The 18,316-nt window shown below is 41.4% G+C and overlaps 1 protein-coding gene across 1 annotated transcript in view; it reads right to left on the reverse strand.

Annotated features, from left to right (window-relative positions):
• LTK (leukocyte receptor tyrosine kinase) overlaps positions 1–18,316 on the reverse strand; it is a 93,247-nt gene that overhangs the window by 7,029 nt on the left and 67,902 nt on the right. The window contains exons 12-26 of the mRNA XM_054515288.1: positions 17,228–17,405; positions 16,559–16,709; positions 14,532–14,663; positions 13,838–13,994; positions 12,772–12,954; positions 12,163–12,261; positions 11,513–11,665; positions 10,674–10,784; positions 9,833–10,019; positions 9,043–9,133; positions 7,743–7,807; positions 5,637–5,766; positions 4,315–4,412; positions 1,949–2,041; positions 1,247–1,348 (exon numbers count right to left, since the gene is read on the reverse strand). Of these exons, the coding sequence (XP_054371263.1) occupies positions 1,247–1,348; positions 1,949–2,041; positions 4,315–4,412; positions 5,637–5,766; positions 7,743–7,807; positions 9,043–9,133; positions 9,833–10,019; positions 10,674–10,784; positions 11,513–11,665; positions 12,163–12,261; positions 12,772–12,954; positions 13,838–13,994; positions 14,532–14,663; positions 16,559–16,709; positions 17,228–17,405 (1,930 nt within the window). The remainder of the gene's footprint in view (positions 1–1,246; positions 1,349–1,948; positions 2,042–4,314; positions 4,413–5,636; positions 5,767–7,742; positions 7,808–9,042; positions 9,134–9,832; positions 10,020–10,673; positions 10,785–11,512; positions 11,666–12,162; positions 12,262–12,771; positions 12,955–13,837; positions 13,995–14,531; positions 14,664–16,558; positions 16,710–17,227; positions 17,406–18,316) is intronic.

Consider the following 18,316-nt stretch of genomic DNA (forward strand, 5'->3'; position numbering starts at 1 on the left):
AAGTATCCCGACCTCTGAGGCCCTGCTATGGGAAAGCTGGTGCCAAGCTGGTAAGGAAACCTGGTCTGACTGTGAGTGTGGGGGGCTGTAGCTGTGAAGGAGCCTCTACTCAGCTCAAGAGGTTCAAGTGTGACTTCTGGAATGGCTCCTAGATGGTCAGACAGGGACCTTCAAATGTTTCCTAAATATCTGAATCAGTGTTTCAGAACAAGTTGCTCAAGTATAAAATCAAGGGAGAGACATCCAGTGAAACTGAAAGGTAGCAGCATTTCTGATATGGTTGTGCTTTTTTCTACATCCACAGGTCAGATAGTGCCACTAGGAATTATGTATGACTTAGACTCATTGAAGTCAAGAGAATTCTGCCAGGACTTCAGCAGGGTCAGAATTTTCAGTCACTTTTTGCTACAAAGGTCAAATTTCCAGTATATGCATGTTACTTATAATAGCCTATTACAGGAACTGTAGCACTTTCCTTCAAAATATTTAGTGCTGGCTGCTCACAACTAGGCACTGATAAGCAATCCTTGTCTTCCGGCATCACTAACAACTTCAGGAAACTGGGTCAGTGTGGCATTTGAGGGAATGCCTCAGTACAGCATATTGAAGGATCTGCTGTACAGAGAAAGAAGTGTTCTTAAGCAACTGGAAAGCTTCCATACCCCAGCACCTGTGCATGAATGCGCTACTGTTGAGGGAGTGCTTATTTTAAAGAAAGATCAAGTCGTATGAGAAATCAGTATATAAATATTGTTTCCTCAGCAACCAGCAAGGACTTCTAATTAAACCCGCTGTCATTTTATAGGCAACAAGAAAAAATATCCAAAAAAGTAATCCTGGGTGGTACAGAGAGAGTAATTTACAAGAGATATAAGCAGACCCTGTCACTGATGGAAACTGGAAGTTTCTGAAGGCTGAGGGAAGCATTTGATGATATTTGTCTGGATGTTTAACTGAGACATCCTGAGAATCTAATCTGCTTTGCCTTTTACTTCTTGATTGGCTTTTTGTAATATTCTACTTTTATGAACAGCAAATTTTTATGACCTCTATTTACATTCAACATTTAAATTCTTATTCTGCATTCTTTAGCCATACTTCTACTGAATGCAGTGGGAAGACTTCTCATATTTTTCTGGGAAATTCTGACTTTAAGGTTACTGCTGAGCACACTTTTGTTCCTTGAGCAGTACATTTCTTGATGCTTTTCAGTGAGTAGCAGAAGTGATTAAAAGACATTTATTACCAGGTATCAGTCTTGGAGGTGAAAATGCCCTCTAGAAAAGCTTCTGGTGGCATCCACTTGACAGGAAGCATGGCTCTTCCTCCCTTGCGGTAGTAACTTGCTCTGGGAAAGATGAAATACACAGAGAATGTCACGCAGCCTGAATGGGCTTTGGTACAGAAAAGATCTTATCACCACAGTAACAGCAGCTGGGGATTGCAAGTAACAGTGGGGGCCAAGTGAGAAAAAGGAAAAGTCATCAACACAACAGTGCATTGAAGCAGGATTTTATATCCTCTTTGCAACTGAGATGGAAACAGAGGATGTTCTTGTGCACAGCTGAAGGCATCAAACTTGCCAATGCTTTGCACAGGGTGTTGGTGCAGCAAGTCTTCTTGACATTATGAAGTGATAAGTATGGTTGCTGGGGGTTTTTAATTTTAATTTAAGATTATTTATGATCAAACAGGTAATAAATTTGCCTATGCTTGGTTTAGTGTCCACAAGTGTTTGTAGTTTCCTGGGACCACAGTTGAAGTGGATTGGCTCATAAGCATAAATCTGTTATTTTACAGTCTGTTAACACAAATTAGTTAACTGCTCATCAAATTCAGATCTCTAATGGATTAATCCACTGCTTCACATATAACAAAACAGTTCAAACCTGTCAAAATTATGCAGATTACTGAGTTACTCACAGAACTGAAATTGCCCTTCACTTACCTGTAAATATCCCTGGCCATTCCAAAGTCACCAATTTTGGCTATTCGTCCTGCTCCAGTACAGGTCAAAAGGCAATTCCTTGCAGCTATATCTCTTAAAAAAATTAAAATTAATTATAATTCTAAATTCTCAAGTAGTTAAAGGAATAAAAAAAAGTATTAGACCCAGTCCTACAAATCTTACTTGAGTAATCTTTAAACAAATGTAAAGAGCTCTGTTAAAATATGAAAGAATTCCAGTTATATTATCGTTTTTGTTAACCACAATTCTTAAACTGCATTTGAATTATATCTTCTACCCAGCATCTGCCAAGCTTTCCCCATTCACACCTTCTTTCACTAAGGCAGAAAACAGCACAGACCTAACCTCTTTTGCTTCAACCACATTATGACAGATTTCTTTCTTGCTCTATTTTTTTTTTAAAGAGGGACATCTCAGCAGTGTCCTCATCAGTTACGGATGTGATGCTATTAGACAGTCTTAGTAAACTGCTTGAAAAGCTATGTACAACCAGATTTGGTTATCTGTTGCTTTGTTACTTCTGGATATCTCCCATGGAATCAGTCAAAGCTCCACGTGGAAGCAGCTGTTAGCTGGGTGCAAGTTTAGCTTGTGAGAAATGGAAGTGATGCCTTCATGGCCAAGGCTAAAATATTTCTGTTCATTTTAAATATGCATTCTGAAAAGAAAGTCATTAGAATCATAGCACTGTGGGGGTCCTGTTAACTGCCAAGAAAAATAAGCTCCTTGAACAACTCATATGTTTATTTCCATTGCCAGCCTTGAAAAATCTCTGAGGTTTGGAGGTCAGGTTCAACTTTCTCTTCTATTATCATCTGTGACTCCTAGATGACAATTCCTGCTCTGTAGAAGCCTCTCTACAACCCCACTACACTACCCCTAGGATTCCTAATATCTGTAATGAAAGCCTTCTTCATTTCCCTACCCACTCTAAGCAATGCTGACATCACTAACAAATACTAATACAAAACCTGAGGGAAATTCCTTGTGTTCAGATTTATTGGATTGTTGGCTAAGACAAAATGAATCCATTCCCAGGTTGCTTATATTAGACATCTAACAGTGCAAAGATTGACTCAGAGGTTTGTTTTTTTAAAGTCACACACTGCTGTTACTATTACAGTAAGGATTCTAAAATAGAATGCTGTAGTGATTAACTCAGAGGTTTCCAATTAGAATACTGATCTAAGAGATCTAAGAGCCACAACCTGTTGCACATTCTTACTGCTCTTTTTTAATGACAGAAATCTCTAACCCTTTTCCACCAGAACTTGCTTATTGTTGCAATATAAACAGTAGAAATCTGTTTCAGATGTTCTAATAATAAAGCCATATAACATATTTCCATATCTCAACCTCCTGGCTTTTTGCTCCAATGTCTGCTTGCCATTGTTTCCCTGGATTTCTCCAGCCCCTGCCCACTGTTTCCTATCTCTGTGCTGTGCAGCCCCACATGTGTTGCACATGTGGGTGAGCCCAATTGCCTGCCTGCACATCTCCAGGCTGCACCTTGGTTTGCTTAGAGCCTCTGTGACCCTCTGGTGTGCAAGGGCTCTCCTCTCCTTTACAAATAAGCACTGAACACAGCATGCAATTCACAGTAAGGAAGCCAGTTGCCCACTATGCCTAGGAACATTATGAGCTGAAATAATTCTAAATAAAAAATGAAGGATTTCAGTACCCGACCAGAATTTTTAAAAGGGTAACTATAACCTTTATCCCTTCTATAATAATTTTGTCTTATTTGAAGCATGCTATATCAACATTTTTTGCTCAACAAATGAGCAAAAAGGAATTTGAAGAAACAAATACGGGCTTCCCAAAACCATGGAAGCAGGTCAGACACTGAGCTGGGAAGAAAGCCTGAGATGTGTTTTTATCTCCTGTCACCCTTGCTCTACCCTTCTCTAGCCTTTGGATCAAATATTATGGACTGTCCTGTACTGGTGGGATAGGGAAAGCATTTAAGTCAAGATAGGGAGGTGAGAAAGGAAGTAAATACCTTATTGTCTTATCAGCCAACACAGAGTGACACTACCATCTAGTGGACTGCAGGGCTAATTTCAACTGTCTCAACGTTGCAGACACCCACAAACTAGTACTTAAGGCCTCTCATTTGGAACAGACCACTGCCCTCCCTCTAGGACTGCAAAGAGCAGTGCAGAGCCTAACTCCTAAAAAAACCCAGGGAGATCCACTTGGTCATCTAAGCACAAGCCTGCAGTGGGGTAGAGGAAATAATCTGTCTCCCCTGAGGAGATTAGTCCTGTCTAATCCATTGCAAATAGAAAGTGTATGAGCCTGATGCACCTTGAGACAGATCAGAAGAGACTGTTTCTCCTCACCTGTGGATGAAATGATTCTCTTCCAGATATTTACAGCCGCAGGCAATATCCCTGGCTATATTCAGCAGGTCCTGCATTGTTAGTGTGGATGGCTGATTCTGGAAAAGGACACAAAATGGTAAGGGAAGGAAAGTGAAGCAGAAGAATATCATTCAGGCAGGGTATAGTCAGAGGACAGAAGAAGGGAAAGGGAGAGATATACATACAGGATGAGGGAAGGGTTAAATGAGTCAGGAGCAAAGAGGGACATAAAGCAGGTCAAAGCAAAGAATTAGAAAATGAGTAAACTCTTGTTTAATCCCAAAAATTTTCAGGAGATTTCACCTCTCTTGAGCACTGTACATGAGTGCAATCTGGCAAGAGACTTATGGCCTGGTGTGAATGGCCAGTTAAAGGGGGTGGGAGAGAACTACTCCCTGCTGTGTTATGTGAAGTCAAAAGACAAGCAGGTTTAAAAGGTGAGACAGAAGAGAATGTAAAAGTACCCACTTTTAAAGGGTGAGTCAGTAAATTATCAACAGAAATTAGTGCATGAACAAGAGAGAGTGAGAGAGAGAGTAAAAATGCACAAGTGCACATCTTTACACCATCATCAGCATTCATCAGATTATCTGTACCTGGTAGAACAGTGATTAGCCTCAGAAGCAGTATGCAAAAAAGGAATGCTTTACTACAGGACTCCAGGACTGGTACTAACCCTTTACCATCTTCACTTCCCTAAGAACAATAAAGAAAACTTTTTCCAGGAGCCTTGCTTATTTTCACCCCCTTTACATCATTCTCCATAGGGAAATTTTTGTCAGTTTTTCTCTAGGAACTTCTTTATTGTTCTCAGGAAGGGTGAAGAGAAATTACTACACTGCTAATGGAAGTCTGAGATATATCAAATAAATTAGGCTCAGCTCTTCAACTGGTATAAATTTGTACCTCTCCATATGGTGCCGACACACACCTGCTGAGGACTTAGTGCTATGAATTCTGATTATAACTTCAGCTCCTCACGTGCCATCACAGTACATGGAAAACAAAGCAGGTATTGAAAAAAAGAAGACCAATTATTTATAATTGGTCTAATTGTCAGTGAAGTCTGCAATGGCAGGACAGGATTTTACCTCCTCAATTATTGGAGTTTCTTGCCCTGCTTGGTTTTTGTCTCACTGACACCTGCTTGCATCAAGCAAACCAACACAAGTATCCAGAAGTCTGTGGGAGCTGGGACACACACACAGCCTAGCTTGGCTTCAGTGCCTTTATCCAGTTGATAAAAACATAAAAGCAGTCATACTAAAATCAACCACAGCCTCACATGGAAGCTCTCTCACCATCCTGGGTCGGTTCTGCCGAAGGAAGCTCTTCATGTCTCCTCCAGCCATGAGCTCCAGCAGAATGAAGCGAGGCAATGTCTGTAGGCTGACACCAATGCACTGCACAATATTTTGGTGATTGAACTTACTGAAAGCCAAGGTCACAGCACATGGAAGAGAAACACAGCATTAGTACCTGGCCAACATCCATCCATTCTCATTCTGCCTTGATATTTGACAATCTGGACTGAAGCAAATCCTGATGTGGTTACAAAAAAAATCTTCAGCCATATCAAAATACCTCTCTGGTTATGACAGCCCCAAGAACAGGGTTATGCCTGGCTTTGTCCAAGAAAAGTCTTCAACAGAAGGTATGAAAAGCTAAAAGCAAAGCAGAGTCTTCTGTCTGTGAAGACAGAATTTAATGGACACACTGACTGAAAGATGAGAGTGACATGAGAGGGATAAGAAAGTTAAGCATGCAAATTTCATTGGCATTTGTGATACAACGTCCTGGCTAGTAGGAATTTTAATTCAGTGTTGGTTATTTTAGACATAGTGCTGTCTAGTTTGGGACTAGGGACTCAGTGTTTAGTCTGCCAGAGGGACTCAGCTAATACCTACTGCAGCAGCTGCTTATGTGATTCTGCTTTTTATAAAAGGAAGCTGAGCTTGTCACGAAGCACAGTAAGACTCAGTCATTAGACAGCAGCATCTTCCCTTAGATAATAATTACCTGGATAATAAAGGAACTAAAAATAGAAAGGAAGTTGGGGAAGAGAAAGAGTCGTGCTAAGTGAATCAAGGCACTCCTTAATTGATTAAAATTGCTCTTTAAAAAAACATACATCAGTGTTATCTCCTGTTCAGCTACCACATTTCTTGCAGACTGTAGGGAGTGGCACTATTTCATGAGATTCATGCTTTAATAGCAGAAAACCAGCATCTAAGTATAAGCTGGGCCAGACAATGAGAAGAGGAACTTCACATTGAACAAATTCAAAATATAAATTCCAGGTACTTAAAATTAACCTTGACTATGCTACTATTTTAAAGTCATCCATGATCCTACTATTGTTTTCAGATTATGGATTTCTGTTAATGAAGTAAATTCTAAGGCTGGAATACCTAAAGTACAGGAGATAAGAGTAATGGCTGCCTGTTATATTTTCCAAGAAGATTTTATAGATCTTATAATTCACTGTCAGAGGGTCATGCACATAGGACCTTATAAAGGTTCTGTCAAGCTTGCAAAGACATCAAATCAAATGCAGAACACGCTTGTACAAAAATGTTGCGCTTTCTTACTCTTTTGAACAGGATCAGCAGAACCAATCAACCAAAGTTTTTGTTAAATTGTAATGATTTTTGGGTGGGATAGAGTTAATTTTCCTCACAGTAGCTCATATGGTGCTACATTTTGTATTTGTGATCAAAACAGTGCTGATAACAGATTGATATTTTAGCTACTGCTGAGCAGTGCTTACCCAGCATTAAGGTTTTTCACACACACGCACCTCCCCCACAGCGAGAAGGCTGTGAGGACAAGAGGTTGTGAGAGGACACAGCCAGGACAGCTGGCTCCAACCGACCAAAGGGACATCCCATTCTGTATGGTGTCATGCTCAGCTATAAAAGCTGAAGAAAGGAGGAGGAGGGGAAAGGGTCAATCAGAGTTTGGCATTTGTCTTCCCAAGTAGCTGCTGTGCATGATGGAGTCCTGCTTTCCTGGGATGGCTGAACACATGCCTGCTCATGGGAAGTAGGGAAGGAATTTTTCAGCACTGCTTAGCTTGCTCACACAGATTTTGCTTTACCTATTAAACTGTTTTTATCTCATCCATGAGCTTTCTTGTCCTTCTGATTCTCTTCTCCATCCCTCTGCTGTGTGCAGCCAAGTTGCCTACTGGCATTAAAGCACCAGAAACAGGCAACAAAAGAACCTCAGTTATCTTGTTTGAGATAAACAAGTAGTACCTTATATGCTACTAAAATGCCATCTGGTGAAAAATAAGACTGAATTTATTTTCTGAACACAGGCAAGGAAATAAAGGATTCTATGATTACCTGCATTACTCTTTTCCTCCCTGCCCACTATCAGTAAAAAAGCCCCTTAAACTATACCTGATAATCAATGCTTCCATCAGGAAATCCATCTCATCCTGCTCAGAGCAGACTTCTGGCAGGGTCTGTTGAGGCAGTGAGGGCCATCCCACCAAAGAATTGAGAATATTTGTGTGACCACCAGAGATAAAAGGAAAAAAAAAGAAAATAAAAGAATGAGCATGTAACATATAAATCACCTCAGGCACCTAAGAGCAGGGGCTCATCCTTTCAGTGCTGAGTTTATTGCACTGCATCTGACCTATATGTTAGATAAGTCACGATAGGAAAAAATGACCTACTTGAAAATTTTTTGTGTGTGTGTGTGTGAATTGAACTCTATGCACAACTCTGGAACAAAAATATATTCAGGTACACACCAAGAAAAATATTAGATAGGGACATACAGACCTAGGAAGGTTTTTTAAATGACAGCTATTATTTATTCTCTCCTTTCTTTGTGTCCACATTGCAGCACATGCTTGCATGCCATATGACACACACAGCCACTTGATTTAAACACTTGTGTCACATGTCCCTGTAGCTTTCTTTCCTGCCAGCAGATTTGGACATCTTCTGCTGATACAGATGAACTGGATTACCACAAATGAATGACATGCTGATCTCCTTCTGCTTCTTCCACTGTGCTCTGGTGCTTCTTCCAGTGAAACTGAGTTTGGCAGTTCCAACTGCTTATTAGTGTCCTGGGTTTTCACCCACATTTGTACAGTGACACAGGGAAGTTCATGACATGAAAGACAGGATGAATAACAGTAGAACTTTTTTTAATTAATGAAGGTTATGTTCTTGAGGTGAACTCATAGAAGTAGATTTGTTTCTATGAGTCACAGGCTTATAAATTAACAGAAGCAGAATATGAGCATCATTAACTTCAGGGCTGAATAATTGACAAATCCTGATGCAACAGCAGTCATTTCAAGAAAACCAGCCTATTGTCTCTTGCCATTAATGACAGAGAAATTATTGTGAAATTGCAATATATATTCACAACAGGATCCTTAACACTGGGCAATATCAAAAAACTACCTGAAAATTTCACATACAGTAGAAAAGCACTACTCTCAATATAAAGGGAAGTAATTGAGAAACAACACAGATTTTTAAATACATCATGTGGAAAAACTTGTGAGAAAGTGCTCATCAAAGCTGATAATGCCTGGATGCAGCAATGTGTCCAAGCCTGCATCACACATATGCATATGCCATTATACATGTGATACACATACATTTCCAGCTGGAATAGGGATAACATGGCTCTTATGAGTAATTATTGCTGTAGAAGAAATTTGTGGGTACTAACCTTGATAGCCACTTGTAGAGGGTTGGGGTCCCCTGCAATGCCTACCACAGTTCCCTCATAAACTTCACCAAATGCACCATGTCCTAATGCCCTGCAAGAAAAGAAGAGGGGTAACAGATGTTATATGTCCTTGGATCCAAGAGCTGGCCAAGCTCCTCTTTTCATCCAGTCCAATACAAATCAAAAAGAGAGTTTGATTTCAACTCAAAACATCTGAAAATAGCTTATCAGTATTCTCTGTCACTATCACTTAAAAAGGGAGGTTGGATCCTTGATCGTTCTGAACAAAAAATAGGCCTGCTCAATCCTAGGGTCTATCACCAACTGTGGCAAAAGAAAGACAAGAAAAAGGGAGAGCAATGGAATAAGGTGGCTGCAGACTGATGTCTTCAGGAGATTGTATAAGACATAAGAATGATCAAATTGTTCCTTCTAAAGCTTATATAACTTTTATCAGGATCATATGGATGATGAAGAGCAACTTAGCATGTATCTCTTTGTGACAGGAAATTTCCTTGTGATAGGAAATGCTGAAATAGACATACTGCTATAGATTTGAAAGGGAGCTGCTGCCAGGAGGCAAGTGCAATAAAACCACAATCACAGTAGAGGTGAAATACCTATGTGTGGGAACATGGAACAGGAGACTCACAATCTTACACTTCTGCTTGAGAACTTCATGGAATCAAATTATCTTAGAGAACATAACTAGTATCACATCTGTTGTATTTTGGCTGACTTGGACTGGGTGCTTTGCAGTTAGCAAGAGAGGTGGGCCTTGTTTTCTCACCGAAGCAGAGAGATGTTCTTCCGTGGGATCTCCTTCAGCTCGCTCAGAGTGGCAGCCTTCCCTGCAAAGCAGTAGTTGGGGTTGTAATCGGTCATGATGACAGATGTGCGGATTTTGCTCAGTTTATACTCTGGGCTCTGCAGTCGTGATCTGGATCCCTCCAGCTGCTGCTTCTTCAGGTGATAAACTGTGGGTGGAGAGATTAATAAAAATGCATAAACAAGATCTACAACTGGACAGAAGAGATAATGCTGGCCACACAGAACAGAATGACACCAATCCCAGAATTATAAAAGGTCCAGAAACAACTCTGGCTTGCTGTATCCTGCTCTTCTTCACAGTCTTCAGTGATTTAGTATCGGATATGTAAAAAGTGTTATTCCTGCAAACACCTAATCGCCTGGGAACAACTTAGGTTTCCTATGCTGCTTTGTGCATTGGCTGAGGAAGAGTGCTCCACAAGACATCTTGCTGACATCAAATCCAAAAAAGCAAACCATCTCCTTGAATGAATTATATATTTAAGCACAGATTGTGATTTCATCTAGTATTGCAGTGGCTGCTACAGAAACACCTGCTAAGAAGGCTTCCCTAGCTCTTTTGTTCTGTGGCAATTAGTGGGGAAGAGCAGTCCTTGCCCTTTGGACTATGCTTGTGACTAACTGTGGGTGGTGATGTTTCCTATCACTTCTTTTTCCCTGTTCCTCCAATCCACTTGGGAGACTGCAACACTTTGGCTCCAAGTACTCAAAGCAGTGGCACATGGCCAGGTGGTCTCCTTTTGTCTAATTTAGCTGGAAAAAGCCAGGTCAAAGGGTGATAAGAAGTAAGTGTATCTTACTGATGGACAGGCTGCCACAGGTGAGGATCATTCCAAGCACCACAATCACAGACACCACAGCCAAGAGGAGGGGGAGAGACAGCTGTCCCTCTGGTATAGGACCCTGGGGCACTGGAAGAATAAAAACAGCAGCATGAATCAGAAAACAACAAGAGCTACTGTAAAAGCATCCCTCTGAAGGTTGCTTATATTCCAGAAAACAGTACAGAGATCATGGTCAGAGCGTTTTATAAAAATTACAGCAAATCCCTCTATAATCCTGAAGTACTTAAACAATTTTTAAATCATTGTGAAGATAGAACACAAACTGATAAAACACAGATTTCTTATCCATTCTTCAGTTTTCTATAAATGGGTAACATCACTACTCATAAGTTGAAAATGTCTACAGCCTTGATGTTTTGGAACTCCAAGATACTGTGAAAGGAAATTACTGTGAGTACAAGGCATCAGCTGACAGGCACAGTGGGAAACTGCTGTGGAAGGAAGCAATTTGTGGCTTAAATAACTCAGCAGTAGGTGGTACGTTATCCTGGAGAGGTATTTATGCTTAAATATCTGATACACTGAGCCCATTCAGGAAATTCACACCATGTCTCTTTACAGATATTTTACCTCCTGCCTAATCCAAATGTGAATGTTGGAGATGGCGGCATAGATGCAACTCAGCATGTAAGCAAAGGTCAGCAGGAATTTTCAGTCCAGTGTTTGACTGACATTTCTCACACCACCTTGTCCACTGGATCCACTAGCTCTAACTCAGGAACTGAACATCAAAAAAGCCAGAAGGAGATATATTATAAAGAATAGAGATATTATCCAGTGAGGCTAAAACTTACCTGTGCAGGTGACATTGTCGTTGGCCAGCACAGCCCCCATCTCACACTGGCACACTGGCAGGTTGGTGTCAGGGTCCCTCTTGCAGTTGTCTGAGTGGCAGTGGCTGCAGTTAAGATAGATCTGAACCTCCACCTCACCATGACTCTCCATGGCTGAACAAGGAATCAGACACAACAGATGGACTTAGTTCAGTTTTTCCTATCTTGTTCCAGTAAGGTAAAAAAGCCAACAGAACAAAACCCAGCAGCTACCTACAACTTCTCTCCTTCTCTGCAGGAGAGCAGATAGTCCAACACAGTGTGGACATGTCAGAAGCCTGATGGTGATCGGTAGGGAAGAAGATATTTGGTCCTTTGAGCAAACAGAGAGGCCTTGAAGTGAATTGACCTGGAAAAGTCAGGGACTGAGGATGTGTGGTTGAACCTGGTGTCTCTCCTGGCTTAGAGATTGAGAGAAAAAAGGTCCCAGAGCACCATGAAAATACTTAAAGAAATGACCACAGCTAAAGATCAGACCTGCAGCTTGAAATAAGCTTTAATGGAATGAACAGAAAAACAAAGACAGAAGAAGAGGGAGGAGGAAAGAGGAAATAGAGAGGAAGAAGGAAAAAGGAAGAAGAAAAGAAATGAGAGTAAGAACCATATTGTACCTGCCAAGGGATGCAAGAAGATCTCTCCTATGGGGTTCACAAAAGAGATGCCATCCTGCCCACCAGCTGTGATATCATCACTATCAGAGGCATGTCCCCCTGGGGAGAGAAGAGTATGGCTAGCTGATCAGTGCTGCATGCTGCAAAGAATATGATGTCTCTGAAAGCTGCATTCATTCCCATTATCACCTGGGGTCACTCTGCAACCTTCCAGTGATATTGGATGGTATAATGTCAAACCCTCACTTGACCCAGCCAGTATCAAGGTTAGTGAAGTCACTTCATCTGATGCAGGTTTCTCAGTTCAGCAAGGTAAAAATGTATTTGTTTTGAACAGAAAAAAGAAATGGAACATTTTCCATGGGTAACTTGGAAATGGGTGAAGGGGTGATTCATCACACCTTCCAAATATTAAATCACATAGGAACACTTTTATCCTTGATTTCTCTAGTTATGGAGAGATGGTGGAGAGAGGGTGGGTTTCATACTGTTCAACTTGAAGTATCTGTGCCTCACCTCCTGCGGTCGTGCACCTCTGCACTAAGAGACCTGCAGGGGCTCTGAAGGGCACAAAATTAATCACCATGACTATTGCCCCAGAAGGCTTACCTCTGTACCCTCCGCCTCCTCCCCCAGAAGTACAAGCTCCTCCTCCTCCACCAAAACCACCAGAGGTGGTCCACTGGAGCTTGGCTAGCGCTTGGGGACAAGCTTGACCTCCTTCTCCACCTTCCAGAAGGGACTTCCCAGCCTGAGGAAGCAGACTCTCATCTTGCCAGCCACCACCTCCACCTTCGGTCAGAGAGTGGGAAAAGAAAACAAGAACAGGTGAGAGAAGCACAAGGAGAGATGCTTTGCAGAGAGATGGAGATGAGTCCATATTAATTTCTTAAGTTCCTAGTTCAAGGTAAATCTTTCTTTAAGTTTAAAAGAATATACAGACAAGCTCCTTGCTGTCATGGGCAATAACAAACAGGAAATCTAATGCACAGCCTGTGGTATGTGCAGAATAAACCAACACCTCAGCACCAATTTCTTGTGGTGTTAAGAAAATAAGGAGCCTACCACTCCCCTTCAGGATAACTGGTTAGGGCAGTCAGCCATGTAATATGCGGAGTTCCTCAGGGAAATAAAAATAAATTGGATTTCTATATCTCACTTTAGTGGCCTCTCTGTAAGCCTACTACAGCAGGAGATGGATAACCACCAGATTTTTTTTTATCTCTTAGTAATGGATTCTAGGCACAACCATCACAAGATTATAAATAAGGTTCCATTTCTGGTATAATTCTCATAATACAATTTTGTTGTTAGGGTTTAAGGTTAGTAAGGGGAAAATGTCTTCTTTTCAAAGGCCATTGCTACAGTGTGAAGGAGTAGGCTCCATCCCCCAAACATCATTTTCCCCAATTCAGCTCACAGAAGAGAGGGGTCCTCCTCTCTTCTATGGAATGGCCTCTACTGGAGCACTCATCAGCTGTCCTGTGCATTCTCTTTTTATCTGGTGACACAACATATAAGAAGATATCCCTTACAGACTAGCAGCGTATTTCTAAAAACTACTGCCACAGAAAAATACCAAAAGACTGAAAAAGAAGCCCTTCACTTCATGCCTACAAGTCAATGGGTGTATTCAGCCACCTGACTCAGACCTGATGTGGTTTTAGTGTCTCACCTGCTGCCCCAGTCCTCCCACTGACTCCAGGTACTGCGGTGCTGTTCTCAAATTGCTCCAGGGGTACATCATCCAGGGAATTGTCCTGAGCCTTCAGGTAGGCCTTTCCTCCTCCTCCTGCTGCGATGAGCAAAGGTTCGAAAATCCCATCCTTCTGCTGGAAAACCCCCCAGCAAATATCAGAAAAACTTCACATCCCTTGGATATGCCAACTCATACAAACTTATCAAAGATGGTGAAAGCATCCCAAAGAAGAGTGGCCTAAGGCCAGGGCAATGCTACTACTTGTCTCATAGAATCATTACAAAAATATTTCACATCATGTTCCTGAGTACAAAAGTAACTGTTTAACTGAAAGTCAAGGTTTTGTGATACATTTTTTAAAGACTGCTGCCAGTATTAAAGTGGGATCCTGGTGTAATTCCCACATCTGAGCTGTTAAGGACTGAGGAACAGTTCAGCTAGCCTAATGAAGGTGATAAATACAAACAAGTATATAAAAAAGAGATCAACAACTAAAAAGACAAAACCCGTAGAGAGACAGAAAGAGGAGAGGGAGAAAAAGGCAGAAGAGAAAGATTCATTTTTCATAATCCTTTTTAAAAGAACTGTTTATCATATGCCATGACTGACAGTGAGAGCTAATAGCTCTTCTGGACACTGCACAGGCAGGATGCAAAGAGGAAATACTTACTCTAAAGATGTAGGTTGCTCCTCCTCCACCCCCACCTCCTCCAGCCCATTCCTTCAGGTCCCTTTTTTTTTTGTAATCTTCTTCAATGAGAGATGACTCCCCTAAGCAGATCTTCTGAGTTTCAGGATTGCCCTGAAAGGAGACAAAAAAATGGAGTCAGATATCAGCAAAGTCCAACTCTTGAGACTTGTCTGTGTATTTCAGTATAATTATGTGATAATACTTGTCATGCATATTAGACATAGATAAACCAGTATGTAGATTATCTTTGTAGAAAGTGACCTTTTCTACTTGGACTGACAGCTGAGGGATAGATCTGTCTGTAACTTCTGATTTGCAAAAATATAATAAATCATTGTTAATTTCACATTAATTAAATAATTAATGTTTTGCATATTTAGAACTTCTTGTAACCAAAACAGTTAAATATTTTGGATTCTAGATTAATTCTAAGAACTTTCTTACTGACACATTTACTGTTTATTTCTCAAGGAGATAAATCCATAAAGCAAAGGTGACCCACACATAGTTGGGAATAATCTCTTGATACATCTTAGAAGAGTAATTTGGAGATCCAGTTTCCTATTCCTGCACCAGTTTTACTGCCTGTGTCCTCTCATTCATGCAGAATCACAGAATGGGAAAGGCTGGACATCATCTAGTCAGCCCAACCTCCCTGCTCAAGCAGACTTCGCTGGGACATGTAACTCAGGATTGTGTCCAGATGGTTTTTGACTATCTCCAGAGAAGGAGACTCTACAACCCCTCTGGGAAACCTGTTCCAGTTCTCAGTCACCCTCACAGCAAAGAAGCTCTTCATCACATTCAGGTGGAACATGCTCCATTTTCTGCCCATTGCATCTCATCCCAAGACTGAGACTGAGATTGATTGAAAATTGACAGAGGGAGAGCTCTTTCTCAATTCTGTTAGTGATGGTGCATAGCCTTTCTTAGTTGGTGAAGCAATTTGTCTGCTTAATTTAAACAGGAGAACAAATGATGGCAAGGGTAGATAAAGACCAGGGAAAAGCAACTGGGGTAAATCTGAGGAGAGAGAATCAAAGTTTGGAGCTGCAGAACTCCAGAGAAAGAAAAACAAACATTAGTCACCCAATATACAGATTCATCACGATTTTCAAAGCCAAAGAAAGTTGGGCTTTGGAAGTGGGAAAATTAACTGCAACTTTTTCCAGTAGCACCTGCCAAAGGGAGATAGTGCTGTGTTGTGATTTGCAATTTGGAGAACAAATGATGAAATGTAAGAGAATAATGGACAACTTTTCAGATTATGACCTAAAACGAGAGAGTGCACTGTAAAGGGAACTGCAGATACACAAATGTATCTTTTATTTAAATAGATATGATTTTTTATTATATAAAGTGAAGAAAGGGTGGGTTTGGAGTCTATTGGAGCATCTGGGTAAGACATCGTCTCCTTTGGGAAAGTAAATAGTAACTTCAAATGCCTACAGGAATAGTTTATGCATCCCCAAACACACCAGTCTGTGAGGACAAAACAGCTTGGTTCCTGGGCAGGGGTTAACAACACCTCTGGAACAAGGCAGTATCAAAAATTGATGCTGAAAAGAGATTGTTTTTGAGCCTAAGTGACAAAATTACTTTCAGATCATTTGGTATAGTGTTTTGAGGACACACACCTAAGTGTTCATGTCACCAATTTCCATTTCTCTTGAGTGAGAATCTCTCTCATCCAACAAGAGATGGAGCACATCTCTTGCCTGTGAGCTTCCTGCTTAAAATAAGCACAAGAGAGCTGATGAAGAACTTATTTCAAACACCAGGAGCTTAAAGCAAAGTTTCTGTGGGCTTCATGTTTGTTTGTGCATTTTGGGATTGTTTTTCTTTTCAGTGTTCTTTATATCTGTTTTGAGATTCTTTCTAACTTCTTTTATTGGGTCCTTCCTGTCTCCTCTCCAGATTCTGGGATTTCTATCTTTTATCACCAAACCCCAAGCCACCCACTGAATCTGCAAGGTCTCTGCCCACATGTGCTTCATGGCCCTCACCCCAGGGCAGGCATCCTCCCCCTGCTGCCCCACTAAGATGTACAGCAGCTCATCTTTCTCCAGGTGGAAGGTGGCTGAGATGAAGACCCCATGGGACCTCTTGTTGTGGTTTTTGGCTCCCTTCCCCCCGGCTGCTCCATAGGCAGAAATCCTGCAAGACAAAGTAAATAAATGAAGACACAGCTCTCACAATTCTCATCCACAAAATAAATCCCTCTGCAAGGTCTCCCAGCCTTCACTTCCAAACAGACATTTCTCCCAAGGAGGCTCCCCTGCTGTAGCAGCTTGTGACTATTCTTTGTCTGAGTCCCATGTAGGTAGGCGGCACAAGAGGACAGACCAACCCTCACCTGAGTACTGGAAACATAGACTGCAGGAACAAATAGCATGAGCTGGTACAGCCAGAAGTCTAAGGCTACAGGACTGAGATTATGGCAGCACTCCTTGGCTGCATGCCCACTCTCACTCCTCTTCTGATCTCTTCTACATCTCTGCTCACCCTTCCATGCTTCACAGTAGCTCAGATATATATCCTTATATCTACTGCTCCTATTTCTTCACTGTCCCCTCCACCTTCTCAGTACAGGTGGTCCCACACTCGTGCTTGTTGGAACTCCACAAACAAAAAGCAGTTAGGGTGGCTGCCCCCCAGCACACACTGATCCTCACCTGTATCTGTTTGTGGCTGGCACTCTCCAGACTTGCACTCCCCGGAGCCTGCCCTCCTTCTCCACAGTCACCGACACATTGCTGTTCTTGTAGGCACTGTCACACTGAGCTTGAGTTGGCCCATGGGGACCACTGGCACCACATGTTGAGAACCACCACAGAACAACAGTTGTGTCCCCTGTGAGCAAAACAGCAAGAGTTGAGTCAGATGTGAGCTTGCCTGCATTTCTCAGAACTTAGATTATACCTACTTTCCTCTCGTCATAGCACAACTACTGCTTTCATATGGTTACTGTTTGCTTTTCTCCTCTCTCCCCTTATTTCCTGCACACTATTTGATAAATCATAGGCTGAAGATAAACTTTATCAGTTGGGTGTGAGGGGGGAAGGGAAAAGGGAAGAGAGACTGAACTTCTAAGAGGGGGTTTATCGGAGTGTCTCACAGATATGATCAAATTCCTCTTCTCAGTGCCAGTCTGAAGCAAGAAGATGTTCAACATTCCAAATGAGAACTAAACCATGTACACAGAGACAAGGGTTGAAAACATCTGTCATTACAGCTAGCGACCATTTATGAAACACAGTGAACATTTGAAGAGACTTTTCTCAGGCTTGCACAAGAAGCCTGTGGCAGCAGAAACTGCCAGGGAACAGCCTCTTGCTACCATCTGTAGGGACCCTTCTTCCCCGGGAAATTTCTATCCTGGTTCTCATTTAGCATTATTCTTTTGTTTCTACAACAGTGCAGCAGATAAGGATGCTTTCTATTTCACAACCATTTTCTAAGACCCAAACAAATCCATCTCCTCCGCTGAATTAGATGAGGCCTAAGAATAAAACTTTTCAGTAATATATTGAAAAAATGTGTGATACAGTTTGTGCACAAAAGCCAGAGTCAAAAGTAGAACTGTTTAAGAGATGAATTATTAAAATAGAAGTAAAAATTAAAAACTTTTAAAAGAAAAATTCCAATCTTGTTTAAAGGAAAAGGCAAGCAAAACTATCCCCAACAGACATCATCCTGTGAACATGCAGATGGATCAATGCAGTATGAGTTTCAGCTGCATTACAGCACTCCCCTGAGCTAAT

Source organism: Molothrus ater, chromosome 6 (assembly GCF_012460135.2).
Source record: "Molothrus ater isolate BHLD 08-10-18 breed brown headed cowbird chromosome 6, BPBGC_Mater_1.1, whole genome shotgun sequence".
Taxonomy (NCBI): domain Eukaryota; kingdom Metazoa; phylum Chordata; class Aves; order Passeriformes; family Icteridae; genus Molothrus; species Molothrus ater.